Raw genomic sequence first — 14,766 nt, forward strand, 5'->3', positions numbered from 1 at the left:
ATGTGTATGCACGGCATAGACGGTTAGAGTTCATGCAATGCGACTCATGGGCTAAAGGCTCACTAACGAGTCGGCAGAGAGCTCAGAGTCCGACATAAGGATGAATAAGGCTTGCGAAGGGAACTGCGGAGGGGATCGTGGGCTGGGTTATATATGGATACACAGTATATGCCTGGAGGGAATGGCCCCGAGGTGAAACACTGGGCTCTTGGGGTGTTGGGGGCTGTCTGACGATGCTCCTACCAGCCTGCCAGGTTGTCTGACAGCCTCCAAGGAGGCATTTCGTTATTGTGGGGGGTTGGGTGGACAGAGGAACGTCATCAGAGGTGTGTGGTTTGCCGATGATTGTCCCTCCAATCGGTTCTCCTGTCGGGATCTGATGTGTGGCTTGATAATCGTATGTGTGTCTTGATTGTCGTCAGCTCTGTTTCTACCAGCAATTTAGGCTGAGCCATAGATTGTGTAGCATATTGCTTCACATTGGGGTGGGCAGGATGGCAGGGTGGTACGGTTGATTATTTCCATCCGAATGTGTACTTCAACGGATGAAAGAATAACTGATGAGACTTGATTGATGGATAGGGATGGTCTTGTTGCGTCTCCTCCCTGCTCCCTGCTCCCTGCTCCCTGCTCCCTTCTCCCTTCTCCCTTGGCTCCTTGGCCATCAGTCAGTCGGTCGGTCTTGTGTGCAGCTGTCAGCTTTCCATCCCTCCCTACAAGGACCCAAACGGAGCACGGGCCCCATTCCAGTCTCCTTCCCGCCCTTTACCGTTCAACTTCATCCGTCCGACGCTAGCCACTCTCGAATACGCACCCGCGTCTCGCCCGTTACCCCGTCCTGGCACTTGGCCGTCCCGCACCCCTACCCACAGTGCCACCCTACCACCCCTACCTCCCCCTACCGTATTTGCGTGTGTGGTGTGTGCTGGGGAAAACTCACAGCCACCGCTGGTTCAGGCCGTCCTGTCGAACCATCTAGTCCTGCAGCTTGCTGGTCCATCTGCCCCCCCGGGGGTTCCACGCACCACCTCGACCTCGACCCCTTTCCCACCTCTCATCCATCCAGGCCATCCTACCCGCCAGCGAAGCGAAGGGAATCCTCCTCTCCTCATCGGCCACCATCGCCTACCCCTCCGAATTTTGCTTGCTTTGCCGAGTTTTGACGCCCTCTGTCTGTCTGTGCGTGGCCTGGCTTTGATCAGGCTGAGGCCCGTCCTGCGGTGTACACGACTCGGCCGAACCACCAAAGTGAAGCAGAACGACTGAACCTCGACCCTGACCTGACCTTGCTCCGACCTGCTTTGACCTAAGCCTGCACTGGACTAGAGTATCACTCGGCAAAACTTCTCTCGAACTCGAACTTGAACTCGTCTCTACTATCCTCCTCCTCCTGCTGCTACCTGCTGCTACCTGCTGCTACTGCTTCATGGGTTGACCAGCCAGCCCTTTTTGCCTCGAATTCCAGTTCCAGTCACCTTCGATTCGACAGCTTTGATAACCCGACCGGATCCCGACGCTCAAACCCCCTGGGGACACCCAACCCACAGCCCACAACCCACAACCCGCTGCTCCCGCTGACACCGGAGACCTGCCTCTGGACAGTCACCCTCTCACCCCATCGACATACAACCTCGGGATAATCGCCAATGACGATTATCCCGCAGCCCTACTAGACGGCTAGATAAACAAATGATGCTGCGACGGCCTCCTGGCGAGGGACGGCATGTCGTCCAGCAACAAAACAACAGGAAGTTCTTCTGGGTCCTCGCTGCCTTGCTGCTACCGGTGCTGCCTCTCGTCGAAGCTGCCGACTTCCGCTCCGTCGAAGCCCAGCCACAGCCTCCGGCTCTTGCCTCGCCGTCGCTAGCTGCCCCTCGGGCTGCTAACCATCACGCCGAACGACATGGCAAGCCTCCCGGGGCCCAGCCCCGCCACGAGTCTCCCCTCGAGGGCGACAACGTCATCCGCAATCTTGCTGCGACTGCGCTGACGCAACACGACCTTGACACCCCGCACGCTGCTGCGCGCAGGAAGAGGACCAACACCCAGTCCGTCAAGGAAGAGCACCATTCACCACACAGACCAAGAAACCTTCAAACCTACGATGCGAGCGCTATCTCTGCTGCGGCTCCGGACCACCCCGACGGGCGGTCCGTCCGAGCCCCTTCACCGTTGACCCCCGACAGGTCTATCGATGATTGGGAAGTGGAGGACTTTGTTCTTTTGGCGACCATCGATGGAGACCTGTACGCCAGCGACCGGAGGACTGGCAAGGAACGTTGGCACATCTCTCTCGGCCAATCCATGGTCGAGACCAAACACCACCGACAGGTCAAGAGCCCCGCCGATGCCGACTCCAACACCATCTGGGACCAGAGCGTGTGGGCCATCGAGCCAACTGGGGACGGCGAGATCTACATGTACGCTCCCGGCAAGACTGATGGCGTCATGTCCACCGGCTTGACCATGAAGGAGCTCGTCGAGAAGATGTCCCCTTATGAGAACAAGGAATACGGGCTTGTCTACACCGGCAAGAAAGAGACGAATATCCTGGCACTGGACGCTGCCACCGGTCGTGCCATCCGATGGTTTGGCCCGACGGCGTCCAAGGCTGAGGACTGGGACAGCTGCCCCCGCCCTCTCGACCCCGTCGCCAGTATGGACGCTGAGGAGTGCCACAGCGGCACCATCACCCTAGGTCGGACTGAGTACACCGTTGGCATCTCCAATCCACGCGGGTACCCCGTCGCTACCCTGAAGTACTCCGAGTGGAGCCCCAACATTAAAGACGAAGATCTGATGCGGCAATACTCCACTACCATGGACAAGCTCTACATCACCAGCCGTCACGATGGACGTGTCTACGGGTTTGACTTCGATCGGGATGCAGAGCGCCGTCAATCCTTTGTCGAGCATTTCCCGACCCCAATTGCAAGGGCGTTTGACGTCGTCCGTCCTGCCCGCAGTTACAATTCATTTGAGGAGGAGGACAAAAACACGGAGCTCATTGCTCTGCCACAACCTGCGCTCCCGGCGAAAGACGAGCAAGAGGCTCTGGTGCGGAGTGGCGCCATTTTTCTCGATCAGATTGCCGGCAATTGGTATGCCATGTCTGCTCGGGCATACCCTCTGATTACCAAGGCTCCAACTGCGCTCATCGCCGAGCTCGACTGGTTGCAGGAAGATGAGAAGCTACCCCCCTCCCGGCTTTCCGAAGTTTTGGTGGGCCAGCATTTTCTTGGCAAGCCCTGGACCAGACCCCGGAACCCACTCCTACCAGGGTCCTCCAACTCGGCACCATTAGAACCGCCACAGCTGGATGGCCCTCGGCAGGATCACCCGGATGTACCCACTCTGGCCATTGATGCCCCCAGCCCTAGCAGCACCGTCATCGAGAGGGTCAAGAAGCTTCCGCAGGAAGCGGCCAACAGTGCCATTGAAGCCTTCACGAACCCCTTTGTCGCATTGCTTTTCATGACGGCTCTTTTCGTATACCGCCACGAGATCATTCGCCGCGTCAAGGGTGTTCCCAAGGAATCTGTCCGTTGGACGAAAGGTGTTCTCAAACAACAAGGCTTCAATGTTGACCTGGACGAAGACTCATCAGACGAGACGTCAGAGACACAAGTCGTGGACAATGACCAAGAAGCTGAAAGGCTCCCAACCGAACAGGTCGTGGCCGTAAGGGAGGCACTTAATATCGAGGATGAATCCGCCTCAGATCCAGCCACCCCTAGGGCTCCCATCGAGATCGCTGCACCCATCGAGGTACAGCGTGACGCGCAGACGGATGCAGCGCAGAATCCACCTGAAGTAAAGAAGAAGAAGGCACACCGAGGCCGACGTGGTGGCAAGCAACACAAGAAGAAAAATAAGGCCGATAATGGGTCGGCTGAAGATGAGACCCTCAATGACGTGGAGGAGGCAGTCAACATGGCCAAGAAGCTGGGCGAGACAGCCCGAGGCCCCGAGCCCGACATCCAGACAGTGCCTGACGACGTCGGCAATGTGTCAGTCCCGATCCTCAAGATTGACGACAGCCTTGAGGTCATTCAGGAGCAGCAGCTCGGCACGGGAAGCAACGGCACCATCGTCTTCGCCGGGAAGTGGCAGGACCGGCCGGTAGCGGTCAAGCGGATGTTGAGGTCTTTCTACGATATTGCTACGCGCGAGACCCGGCTGCTACGCGAGGTCGACCTGCACCCCAATGTCATCCGCTACTATGCCCAGCTAGAACGTGGCGACTTCATCTACATCGCCCTCCAGCTTTGTGAGGCTTCACTTGCGGACGTCGTAGAAAAACCGTCGCATTTCCGCACCCTGGCCGAGCTCGGTTCCAGGAACCCACTCGGTGTCCTGAAGCAGATCACCAAAGGATTGGATCACCTTCATTCCTTGCAAATTGGTTAGTCCAAACTTTACACGGTGCCATACAGGCGCCGACTTACGGGCAAGGTTCCCTACGAGTTCTTACATTCACTAACTTGTCCCAGTCCACCGTGATTTGAAACCGCAAAACATTCTCATCACTACTGACATGGATGGCGAGCCTCTCATCCTGGTCTCCGATTTTGGACTCTGCAAGAAGCTGGAGAATGGCCAGTCGTCTCTTGGGGCTACTACGGCTCACAACGCTGGTACAGCTGGCTGGCGAGCTCCGGAGCTCCTACATGACGATGACGCGTCTACTGGTCCGATGCTTGTAGACGCTAGCTCCACGCACAGCGGCACCGCCAGCAGCAACCAGCAACAGGGTGAGCACCGGCGTCGTGTAACCCGATCGATCGATATCTTTTCGCTCGGCATTGTCTTCTTCTACGTCCTTACGCAGGGCTCACACCCCTTCGACTGCGGCGGTTCATTTATGAGGGAGGTCAACATTCGCAAGGGCACATACAGCCTGGATAGGCTGGAGGTGCTCGGCGAGTACCAGCGCGAAGCCACCCATCTGATCGAGAAGATGATCAGCGCGAACCCTAAGGAGCGGCCGAAGACCAAGGACATCCTCGTGCACCCGTTCTTCTGGTCGGCTGAGAAGCGCCTGACGTTCCTGTGCGACGTGTCAGACGCGTTCGAGCGCGAGCCGCGCGATCCGCCCAGCCCAGCCCTCCAGGCCCTCGAGGCGGGCGCTCATGAGGTCATCCCGAACGGGGACTTCCTTTCGCGCCTTCACAAGGACTTTGTCAACTCGTTGGGCAAGCAGCGTAAGTACACGGGGTCGCGCATGCTGGACCTGCTGCGCGCGCTGCGCAACAAGAAGAATCACTTCCGCGACATGCCCGAGGCCCTGCAGGAGAAGGTCGTAGGCCACCGCGCCATGGAAGAGGGCTATCTGCTCTACTGGACCACGCGGTTCCCTGACCTGTTGCTGTACTGCTGGAATGTTGTCCGGCACGAGGACGTCGGTTTCGATGAGGATATTCAGCTGCGGAAGTACTATCAGCTGAGGAGGCCGGAGTAGATTCACATCAGGTATTGGGCGCTGGAGGGTAGCATGTGTACGGAACGGGGGACTGACTGGATTCTCAAAAGGTGGTTGGTTGGAAATGGCGGCTGGATGACTGATGCATGCATGGATTGGTGGAAAATGCCTGATGGAGGCAATTGGGAGGGGGGGGGGCATGGGGTCAAAATGGAGTATCAGGACTGCAGGTCGACATGTAGATGAATGAGAAATGGACGAAGTTCACGACATGATATGCAGCCTATATTGTTAGAAATTTGACATGTTGCCGTGATTCTCGAGTTGGTAAAGTGGTGAAGGTCCTATGCTCCCCGTCCGTGGCACTGTCAAGCTTAATTTCCGACGTCTTGCAAGGGATTGACTGACACATGACAGTCCTAGTCGAGACCTCACTTCACTTCGGGTTTCTTCTCAAGGCCTGCATTTTTCCGGGGGGGGGGTTCTTTTTCTTTTTCCTTCACCTGTTTTTAGAACATAATTGCCCCCCCCCTCCTTTTCAAGCTTTCAGGCCACGTGGGAGCGGCTGAGAAAGGGGCCGAGGTAAGGATGCACTGCGACTACACACGATCCGTAGCGCAGGCTGTGCCCCCTCGGATAGGGCGGCCGCCTGCCAGAGCGAGAGGTTGCTTTTTGGAGCCCGCTGACGGATCCAACAAGCTCGCTCTAGAGCTCGGTATCGTTTTTCTGCTATGTTGCGGCTGAACGCTACCTTACTTCTTCTTTATCTTCTTCCACCCGCGCGCGATCCTTCACGGAGATGCTACTGATGGGTTCGGTGTGGCCGGTGTGGTGTCATGCTGGTCAAATGAAGCTCGTGGTGTGGCATTGTTGTCGTGTTCACCGGGCAAGAGGACGCTTGGTGTTAGTCTTGCCCCCCCCCCCCTTTCCCCCTTTCCTCAGAGAAAGGGAAGTTGACGGGGCTGGCTCTCACCATAGCTTGAATGGAGCAGCTGAACTCTGTTGGTTTCGCAGAACAGACTTGCAAACTATGTTAGGCTGGATTCTTAGTGGGGTGATGGGTGAACCGTAGCCTCCTACGAGAAGTCGTGATTGAGGAAGTGCTTGACCGGCGTCGGAGAGATCTCTCCTAGGGTATGCGACTTTGGATTACGCAGTCGACGTATTTTCTTTCGAGAAAGAAATGTCAGTTTATAATTCGGTGGCACTGTTTTATTGATGTGACACTCAGATGAGGGCAACTACGCAATTTACGTGTATTAAGAATTTTATTAGTTGAACACCAGGTTCTTTGCTATTGTGTACAATCGTGCTGAGGCGGTCTGTCAGGCGGCTCGCGCCTTCTGAACGCCAGGTTCTTTAGATCGAACACCTCTCTATATACATGACGCTTCTTTCGTATCACTCTGATTATCTTGATCGGTCCGAGTCCCATCCAAGGGCCTTTTAAATATCATGCATGCCGTGCTTGCCGCTCCTCGTGGTTGTGTCAAGCTCTGTTTCTACGATAGGACTTGTCGTTCATAGCGGCATATAACTCTTCCCTGAACCAAATGATGAGTTGCGCCAGAAATCCATCCAGGCCTAGAGTCCCATAGCCCCCTTTTAGCTCAATCATGTAATCGCACGCTGTCAAGTGATGCATTGCGTCTGTGAGGTTGCCTGATAAATACTACATTTTCGTACAGGAGTTAGCTTCTGCGTCTGCGTTGCGGACCTTGGTCATAGAAGGCATAGGATTAGAGACAAACCTCGTTGTATGCGAGAAACATGCCCTTCGCGACAGTGTAGTCGGTGACATCCCTTGTATCCCTCGGCATCGAATCGGACATGGCACGAAGAAGCTGGCCCCTGTGATGCAACGCTTGCTGCTCGTATGCCTTGGCCTCTTTTGGGTTCCCAGCTTCGTGATAGAGGTTCGCGAAATGTTGGCTCGAGGCTAGCAACATGCCTTGGAGAAGCCCAGCGTCTGTCAGACAGAAGTTGACCCAATGCGTCCTCATTCCATGACGGAACCGCGGGAGATCCATGGGATTGTTAGGATATTCATATCGGCTTTGCCAGGTCGGTATCTGCACTGTCACATCTGATACAAGGTCCGTGTCAGTTCGTAATCTTTTGTGCGTGGTGTCCTTCAGGGTGTCACTTACAATGGTCTAATAGAGACTGCTCCAACGACGACAGCCCTTGAACAAGGGATTGAGCTTGGGCCCCTGACGGCAACCAGTTAAATGGTCTCGAGAGGGATGTCTCAAGATCGAGGTCACTCGAAAGGTCTGGGGATGTCGGGGTTGTGGACGGCAACGATGGAGAAGAGGTTCGGCTGACGACTTGGCGAATGGGCTCGTGGCTACGAGACCGCAGGCAATCTGCTTGCTCTCCTCTCGACGCCCTGGTCCGGGCAGAACGGGTCTTTGCATGAGAATTTCGGGCGACATGGACTCTCACTAGCCTCTTGTTGTCTGCTGTCTTTGCCTCCGCCGGATCCGAGTAGAGGAAGAATTTGAGCTCTGGACGAGTATTGGTTGACATTTTGGCGGTGTCATGGGTTGCAGTTGTATCTGTACCATATGACATGTTCGTTTTGAGAAGTCCTTGCAAGAAACAAAACGTCGCGAATGACGGGCCTGAATTGGCTCATGCTGTGGAGCCGACCTATAGAGATATATGAAATTGAAATTTCGGGTAAGGAGCAGCCTAGGACCTCAAGGTTACCTTCATGGTTGTCTGTATGTTTAGGCGACGAGAATTGGGACCCACGAGGATCGTGGCTCTGGCTTGCTGAACTGCTGAGCAGGGACCTTGAAGCCACCACCGATAGTAAGATGCCATCTTACACACCTTCTAGTGCTGCTAGGAAACCTGGCTGATGACGGGCCTCAAATATTGTACATATGCATCAGACCAAAAGACCCGGTTCACACCATGTCGCTAGCCCACCCTTTCACCTCCACCCACGCGGCGAAGTCGATCCCCAGCCCCTGACCTTGACAGGCCTTAGTCCAGAGCTCACAGCCTGATACCTCTGGAAGCAAAGCTCTTTCCAAGTCGAGTGCTTGAATATGGAAGACATATTCCCATCGACTGAGACGCCTGAGTGGGTGATGCAACTGGCCATCATCCCGGCTTTCCGCGGCGACCAGGAACTAGGCACTATATCTCGTTGTCAGATCTCGCACCCGAAGGATGTGAACGGAAAATTCGACAGAAGTCGGCTTGCTTCTTCGCGGCGAGCTGACGGCACGTGGAGACTAGAAGCGGAGATCTTCCCGGCCCGCCCTGCAGAGTCTTTGGCGATGCAACGGCGCAGCCAGATCAGGTGGATCAGCTTACCTTTTTGCAAGGGGGTGTGAGACCCGTCGTGTACCCGTGAACTCCTTCTCGACGGCTCAGGCCACTCCTCATGGCTTCATTGACTGCCCAGGCTGCTAAATGATATCAAGATTTAGCTCATTGTGGCGGCAGGATCAGGGTCGAAAGTTCCACATCTATAGTGCCGTGCATTTGTGCAGGCACTCGAGATCAGAATCGCGCTGCTAGGACCTCCGGCTCACGGATAGAACTTGCGCCTTGTCGCAGACCATGTGACCATCCGGGATAGAAGCCAAGCCAGTATGTGGGGACTTCTACGAAATCAGTTGACCGAGGAAATATTGTGGATACAGAGTATGCACAGCGGTCAACTTGACAGGTGCCTCGTTCATTTCACCACAAATCTCATCTATCGGCCATATTCCGTGAATTAAACGCGAGCCGACTAGTCTTTGTATAGCTTCACCGGCCCCCGGCATGATGAGCGAACTTGCGCGAGCGGAGGATCTCGTGGCAACACTGAACAGGCGCTTGGAGTGTTCCTGGCCGCCTAAACCCGCCGCTGGGAAGCTGACATTCACCATTGTTTGTACACCCAACCACCAGCTGTCAGCACTAGCACATCGATAAATTTCATTGGCTACCATCCGACCTTTGGTCCTTTGGTCAGAAGGTCCTAGCAGCGTGCTGGTGAGTTCGAGGAACCCGAGATCCGAGTGTAACGATTCATTAATGGCTAGACGCGCAAGGGAAGAAGCGGATGACAAAGTATTACTAAATTGCGCAGTATTTCCTCGCTATTTTTGGCTATTGTCCTGATGAAAACCACAAAGTCAAGACCAGTATTACATGACACTTTGGTAAGTGTACGAACATAGTAATTTTCGAAAGGTCTTGCTATGCAAACACTTTTCGAACTACTAAGACTGGTACATGGCAATGTTAAGATTTACAAAATCATGATCCTGTGCATACCTCATACATATGTAGGATATTTGACACCGGCATGAGACAGCTTCTACAGTAAACTCGAACTTTCCAAGAAACATAACAGGCAACACAAAACAGTAGCGACACATACCTAAAAGTTAAGTAAAACAAATATCATTTTAATCAAGTTCCTATTCCCCTGTTTTACACTATATTAGATCTTTGCTCATCTCGTGTATTTCTCACCCTTTACAAGACCGAAACACTATTCGAGGTCAAAGAATGCACACAAGACTCTGGTAGTGGTGCGAAGATAGTCCAGTCCGAGTTCTTCAGGATCCACTTTCAGCATGTCAAAGAAGGACTCAAGTCCATCGAGCCAATCATCCAGCTCATCAGGGAAGTTTCGCAGCTGTTTCAAGAAGAGCTCAGAGGTCTCTGCTAGCCAGATGAACAGAGCATGATACATGGAAATCCGAATAGGCCGCGTGAGGTCATTCTCCAAATCGACATGAATGATGTTGGACAAGAGGCCAAAGCCGAACTCGCTTAGCGCTTTTACAGCATCCGTGTGATTCAAATCTGGCGACGTTATCAGCGTTGTGAACAGTACACCAATGAAGCAACTGATATTGTCATAGGCATGAAGATCTCGCTTTGTCGCCTCGTTGATCTCGCCTGACTCGTGAATCCAGTCCACAAATCCAGTGCGGAGGCTCATGAGCTTGGCTGAGGCTTCATCGATGAGCGACTCTACGTTGAGCGTGCCGGCGGGGTTGGGAATACTGGGCGCGTATAGCATGGCACGAGCGAGCCTGAGCAATGTGGTCTGCTCGGCACTGTCGTGGGCGGTGTTTGCGGCTTTCTGCAGAACAATCCGGGCCACAGCTTCGTCGAAGATATTGGCCTGGCGCTTCAAAGGCAGGTTGGAGATACTCTCCATGGAATTCTCCTTCAGGAGGCGAATCAGACCTGCGAATTCATCAGCCGTCGAGGGGTCGACCCCATGCATGTATATGTCGATGACGCTACCTACCCGATTGCGAATGTCCTCGAAGAAGCGGGAGGTAGACATTTTGAGAACAGTCTCTGGGATTCCAATCAATGATCTGAAGATATGAATGGATCTTGGGTACTGGAAGGATTGACTGGGAGAAATCAACTGCAATCATTGACATTATATACTTCCATCATTCCTTGAACACCTAGGAAGATGATTAGAGAAACAATGACTTGTATAATTGCTAAACTATGACAATGCCCTTATGAGGTATTATGATGTTATAAACAGTCATTATGTTACCTTTGAAGGGTCATTTAATTAGAGCCGGGAGGGTTACTTCGATGCATTGTGGTCTACCAAAATTGAACGGAGTCCGATGAGAAACCGCGGCTTTATTGTGGGCCAAACAAAGCGCCATTATCCCCTGGAATGTCCTTTCATTATGTTCCCATCGACTGTTAGGGTTGTCCACTTTGTGATCCAACAGTACGTGTCCTCACAGAGCCAGTACTGGAGGACCAAGAGCGACCCAACTTCATGCCCCTGCAGCCTCTACTTGTCTGCCTCCCAGAAGCTTGGACAGTGGACTTGGAAGCATTTTTGGACGTGACTCTCCTGTATGAGCGAATCAATCGCAATTTATGTGATATTCTTACTGTGCGAAGTTGAGAAACTGTGGTTCTGCTCGGCTCAATATTGAAAGGCTCACATCTCAGGGTCTTTGATTTTTTCCCTCTTATTTGCAAATTCTCTTTTGAACCTACCACCATTTCATCTGGCACGGCGCTTTGACATAATGACCACTCTCCGATGCGAGAAGATTCTGCCTATGGCGCAAAACATCTTCAATCTCCTTCAACCTTCTCGTCACTCCATCACCTGTCTTATCCGCTGTCTCAAAGTCGGCATGCGCCAGCGCGGATTTCAACGTGCTGATAGAGCCAAACGCGTTTCCGGCTCTCCATTCGAGCTCCGCTGTCCAGAAGGTCTTGTCCACGCAGCGAACTGGATCGGCAGCTTGGAACGCTCTTGCCTCCGCAAAGAAGTGAATGCCTTCAACCAATCTGCCTTGAGCAAGCATAAGCTCAGCAAGTGCGAGCCTCGTCTCTTGCGCTTTGGGTAGAAGGTCTGGACGCATCGCCATATTTCTAAGACCGTTGCGAAGCGAGGCTTCATTTAGACCCCTCGCACTACTGGGCACGCACTCGGCAATGTTCAAAGCCCCCATGCCGATCCTCAGCTCATGGGGCATATATCTTCGCACTGCAGTCGCGGCTACCCCAAGGACGTAAGACTCGGCACCCTCGGACGATGAGATATAAAGGGCCTCGCCCCAAGCGTGGCTTAGAGGATGATAGGGCCCTTGGATGATAAGGAAAAGCTTCCTGAGGTATTCCGAAAGCGAACGAAAGATGGTTGAGCAGACCTCAGATTCCGGATATTGACTGAATGCTGCAATAGAGGCCATGAGTCGAAGGTATACTAGAGGGTGATCCAATATAACAAGCTTCTTCAGGGAATCAAAGGACAAATTTATGTCTTTAAAGGCCTGCTGCTGCTGTTCATTCCGAGATAAGCGTTCCAGCCCTCTAATGAAAAGGGAGCTAAAAGCTTCCTGCTCTCCGAAGGACGGCCCAGTTTCAAACCATGATCTCATGATACGATTGCCAAGGATATAGATCTTGAAGTAGTAAGTAGCAGCCTCGATTTTCTCGAGCGTGTCCGGACCTCGAAGTCTGCGTGCAGGATTCAAAACAGCAACATTTTCGTTTGCCATCCCAATTCGGGCATGTACCAATGCCCGATGACTCTTTTTCACATGGCAATCAACGCGAGTGACGTACTCATCGTCTCTATCATCAGGCCAGAATACAGGTGAAGAATCCTGTCCAGTGGCTATCTTCAGAGCCTCGTGCCCTTTGAGATTCTTGCGGATGCCCCATTTCCGAAACTGTGTTTTGTAGACCTTTATGCTGTGGGACATTATCAAAGCTCAGTAAGACACAAAAACGCTCGACCATGTAATTACTGCGTACCTTACGTCTAACCCGTGTTTCTGTCTCATAATGTCTTGAACTATTCGCAATGGGACATCCTGTTCCCAAAATAAGCGAATCAGCTCTTCGCGATGTATCGACAAGCCATTCGGAGCTCCCTGATTTCCCGGCCGGTGAGGATTGATCACAGCAGATGGCGGCAAGTTCTTGAACGAGGCTGCGCCATCAGCTGATCTGCCTGAGAAGTTTCCATGCCGCTGACTTGTTGACAGGAAGTGCCTGGTTTGATCATTGCCACTGGCTTGAGACCCCGGCCCACGGTTTATGATCATTGTGTGGTGAACGCCTGCCTGAAGATCCCGCTGAACCGAATGGAAGACAGCTGTCCGCCCCACAGCCGCCAGGAAATCGACAAGAATAAAATCATTCAAACTTGTGGAATTGAGAAATGTCAAATATGACAATGAGAGATCTCTCTAGAAAGTCTTGATCGTATGGAAATCAGCTGTGGAGGAAGTCCGGTGTTCTCCTTTCCTCAGTCATTAGGCTTGGTGTGCCGCACACTAGACCCGATCGGCATAGAAGGATTCCTTCGTCACATTTGCGATATGTCAAATGCAACCCAGATGCCCTCACCAATGAGGCCGCAGGTCTCGACTTAGGGTGGGGCGAAAACTATATGTGTTGCTTTCAGAAAGATTCGGCATATAGTTGAAAAACTGTATAGCACCTAGCATTTTGACATTTCAAACATTTTGATCGAATGACTAAATATGCGACATCAAGACGCTGGAATTACTGCAAATAATGTTAGAAATTGTGAATCAACCACAAACTTTGAGGCCAGCCCAATGAACCCCCCAACCTGTGTTCCAAACCTCAGGTTATCGTGTGGCGGCATTGAAAAGCAATCACCCAGTCGACGGGAAGACAAGGTAGCAAGACTTATCAATATTTATATCTTATTAGCTACAGGGTTAAACAAGACTGTTATACACTCTAAGTCTCGAGGGAAGCAGGGGTTTCGGATTGAAATTTATCGTGTGTGCACGGGGCGCTCTTTTTTATAAAATGGGTTTCAGTCTGATTTTTAACACGCATGACACTCAAATCTATCTCTTTCAATTGCCGTCAAAACTTCACATCTATCTCTGCCTGCACCATGACAGACTGAGGCTATGAAGGGGCAATTGATTAGTTCAGAACTACCTATGTAAAGAGATGTTACCAGGTCAATCTTCAAGCTCCGCTTGAGACGAAGACAAAGACCGAGGAATATTCATCTCCAATTGATCAGACTCGATATGATCGGCCGTTAAGTCAGGTTGGAAATTGAAACCGACGTATGGAGTAGATCGGCGTGGAACAGGACTTTTGAAGGCTTTAGCCACGGCCTTAGCCACTTTTTTTGCCCTTTTAAGGGCTTCAGTAAGTGGACGGACATGTGATGGGGGTTTCGGTGCAGCCTGTCGAGGTTGGGACCGACACGCACCAAACTTCTTCCTCGAAGCGAGCTTTTTCCATGGTGAAGGCATTTTTCTCCCGTCTCCGATTTTTGTGTAAAAGCTTGGGATAGCAGAAAGTTGCACTTGTTCTTGGATTGCAGAACAAATCCTCGAGGATGCTACGAAGCATTTGCCCAATGCATGGGGCCCATACTGGGCTTATATATGTTTCTGTATATGTAGCAACAATATTCTATTTTCCTCCCACAATACCTAAGTGCAAGTTGCAAAGACTCACAATGACTATTGTCTGCTATATGTGGATGAATAGACAAAACAATAAGAAATGTGCAAGCGGACAATGCCTTGTCATTAAAGCGCAGTGCCAGTGAACTTTATCATCGTCTTATAACAAATATCCACGTGTCACATAATATCATCGCAAGCGGGCGAGAATGGGACGTGGGGCGTGGACCGGTGGCTTCGTCAAAACTGAACGCATTGTTCTCTGAACTCCTAGTGGCTCGATCTTCTTCATCAAAAATCACTTCATCGAAATTTCTTGACGATAGGATGACTCGGGTTTGCCAGGTTCTTCTGTGGCAATGGAATTGACTTCTAGGATCCTTCCTTTCCCCCTTTTGGTCAATGACACCG

The 14,766-nt window shown here is 52.2% G+C and overlaps 5 protein-coding genes across 5 annotated transcripts; 2 read left to right on the forward strand and 3 right to left on the reverse strand.

Moving 5' to 3' along the window:
• Positions 1-1,689: 1,689 nt before the first annotated feature.
• On the forward strand, positions 1,690-5,461 carry J7T55_015376 (serine threonine kinase irei; the record flags this gene model as incomplete). The annotated part of the gene is made up of 2 exons (XM_053139605.1): positions 1,690-4,405; positions 4,494-5,461. 2 exons carry the CDS (start codon positions 1,690-1,692, stop codon positions 5,459-5,461), a joined length of 3,684 nt encoding a protein of 1,227 aa, XP_052997102.1.
• Positions 5,462-7,161: 1,700 nt separating this feature from the next.
• Positions 7,162-7,954, reverse strand: J7T55_015377 (uncharacterized protein; the record flags this gene model as incomplete). The annotated part of the gene is made up of 2 exons (XM_053139606.1): positions 7,162-7,508; positions 7,573-7,954. 2 exons carry the CDS (start codon positions 7,952-7,954, stop codon positions 7,162-7,164), a joined length of 729 nt encoding a protein of 242 aa, XP_052997103.1.
• Positions 7,955-8,484: 530 nt separating this feature from the next.
• On the forward strand, positions 8,485-8,775 carry J7T55_015378 (uncharacterized protein; the record flags this gene model as incomplete). The annotated part of the gene is made up of 1 exon (XM_053139607.1): positions 8,485-8,775. The coding sequence occupies one exon, from the start codon at positions 8,485-8,487 to the stop codon at positions 8,773-8,775; it is 291 nt and encodes a 96-aa protein (XP_052997104.1).
• Positions 8,776-9,929: 1,154 nt separating this feature from the next.
• On the reverse strand, positions 9,930-10,739 carry J7T55_015379 (uncharacterized protein; the record flags this gene model as incomplete). The annotated part of the gene is made up of 1 exon (XM_053139609.1): positions 9,930-10,739. One exon carries the CDS (start codon positions 10,737-10,739, stop codon positions 9,930-9,932), a length of 810 nt encoding a protein of 269 aa, XP_052997105.1.
• A 688-nt stretch (positions 10,740-11,427) lies between these two features.
• Positions 11,428-12,996, reverse strand: J7T55_015380 (uncharacterized protein; the record flags this gene model as incomplete). The annotated part of the gene is made up of 3 exons (XM_053139610.1): positions 11,428-12,403; positions 12,512-12,640; positions 12,704-12,996. The coding sequence occupies 3 exons, from the start codon at positions 12,994-12,996 to the stop codon at positions 11,428-11,430; spliced, it is 1,398 nt and encodes a 465-aa protein (XP_052997106.1).
• Between the last annotated feature and the right edge of the window lie 1,770 nt (positions 12,997-14,766).

This window comes from Diaporthe amygdali (genome assembly GCF_026229845.1).
Source record: "Diaporthe amygdali strain CAA958 chromosome Unknown NODE_5_length_1802954_cov_64_987939, whole genome shotgun sequence".
Taxonomy (NCBI): Eukaryota; Fungi; Ascomycota; class Sordariomycetes; order Diaporthales; family Diaporthaceae; genus Diaporthe; species Diaporthe amygdali.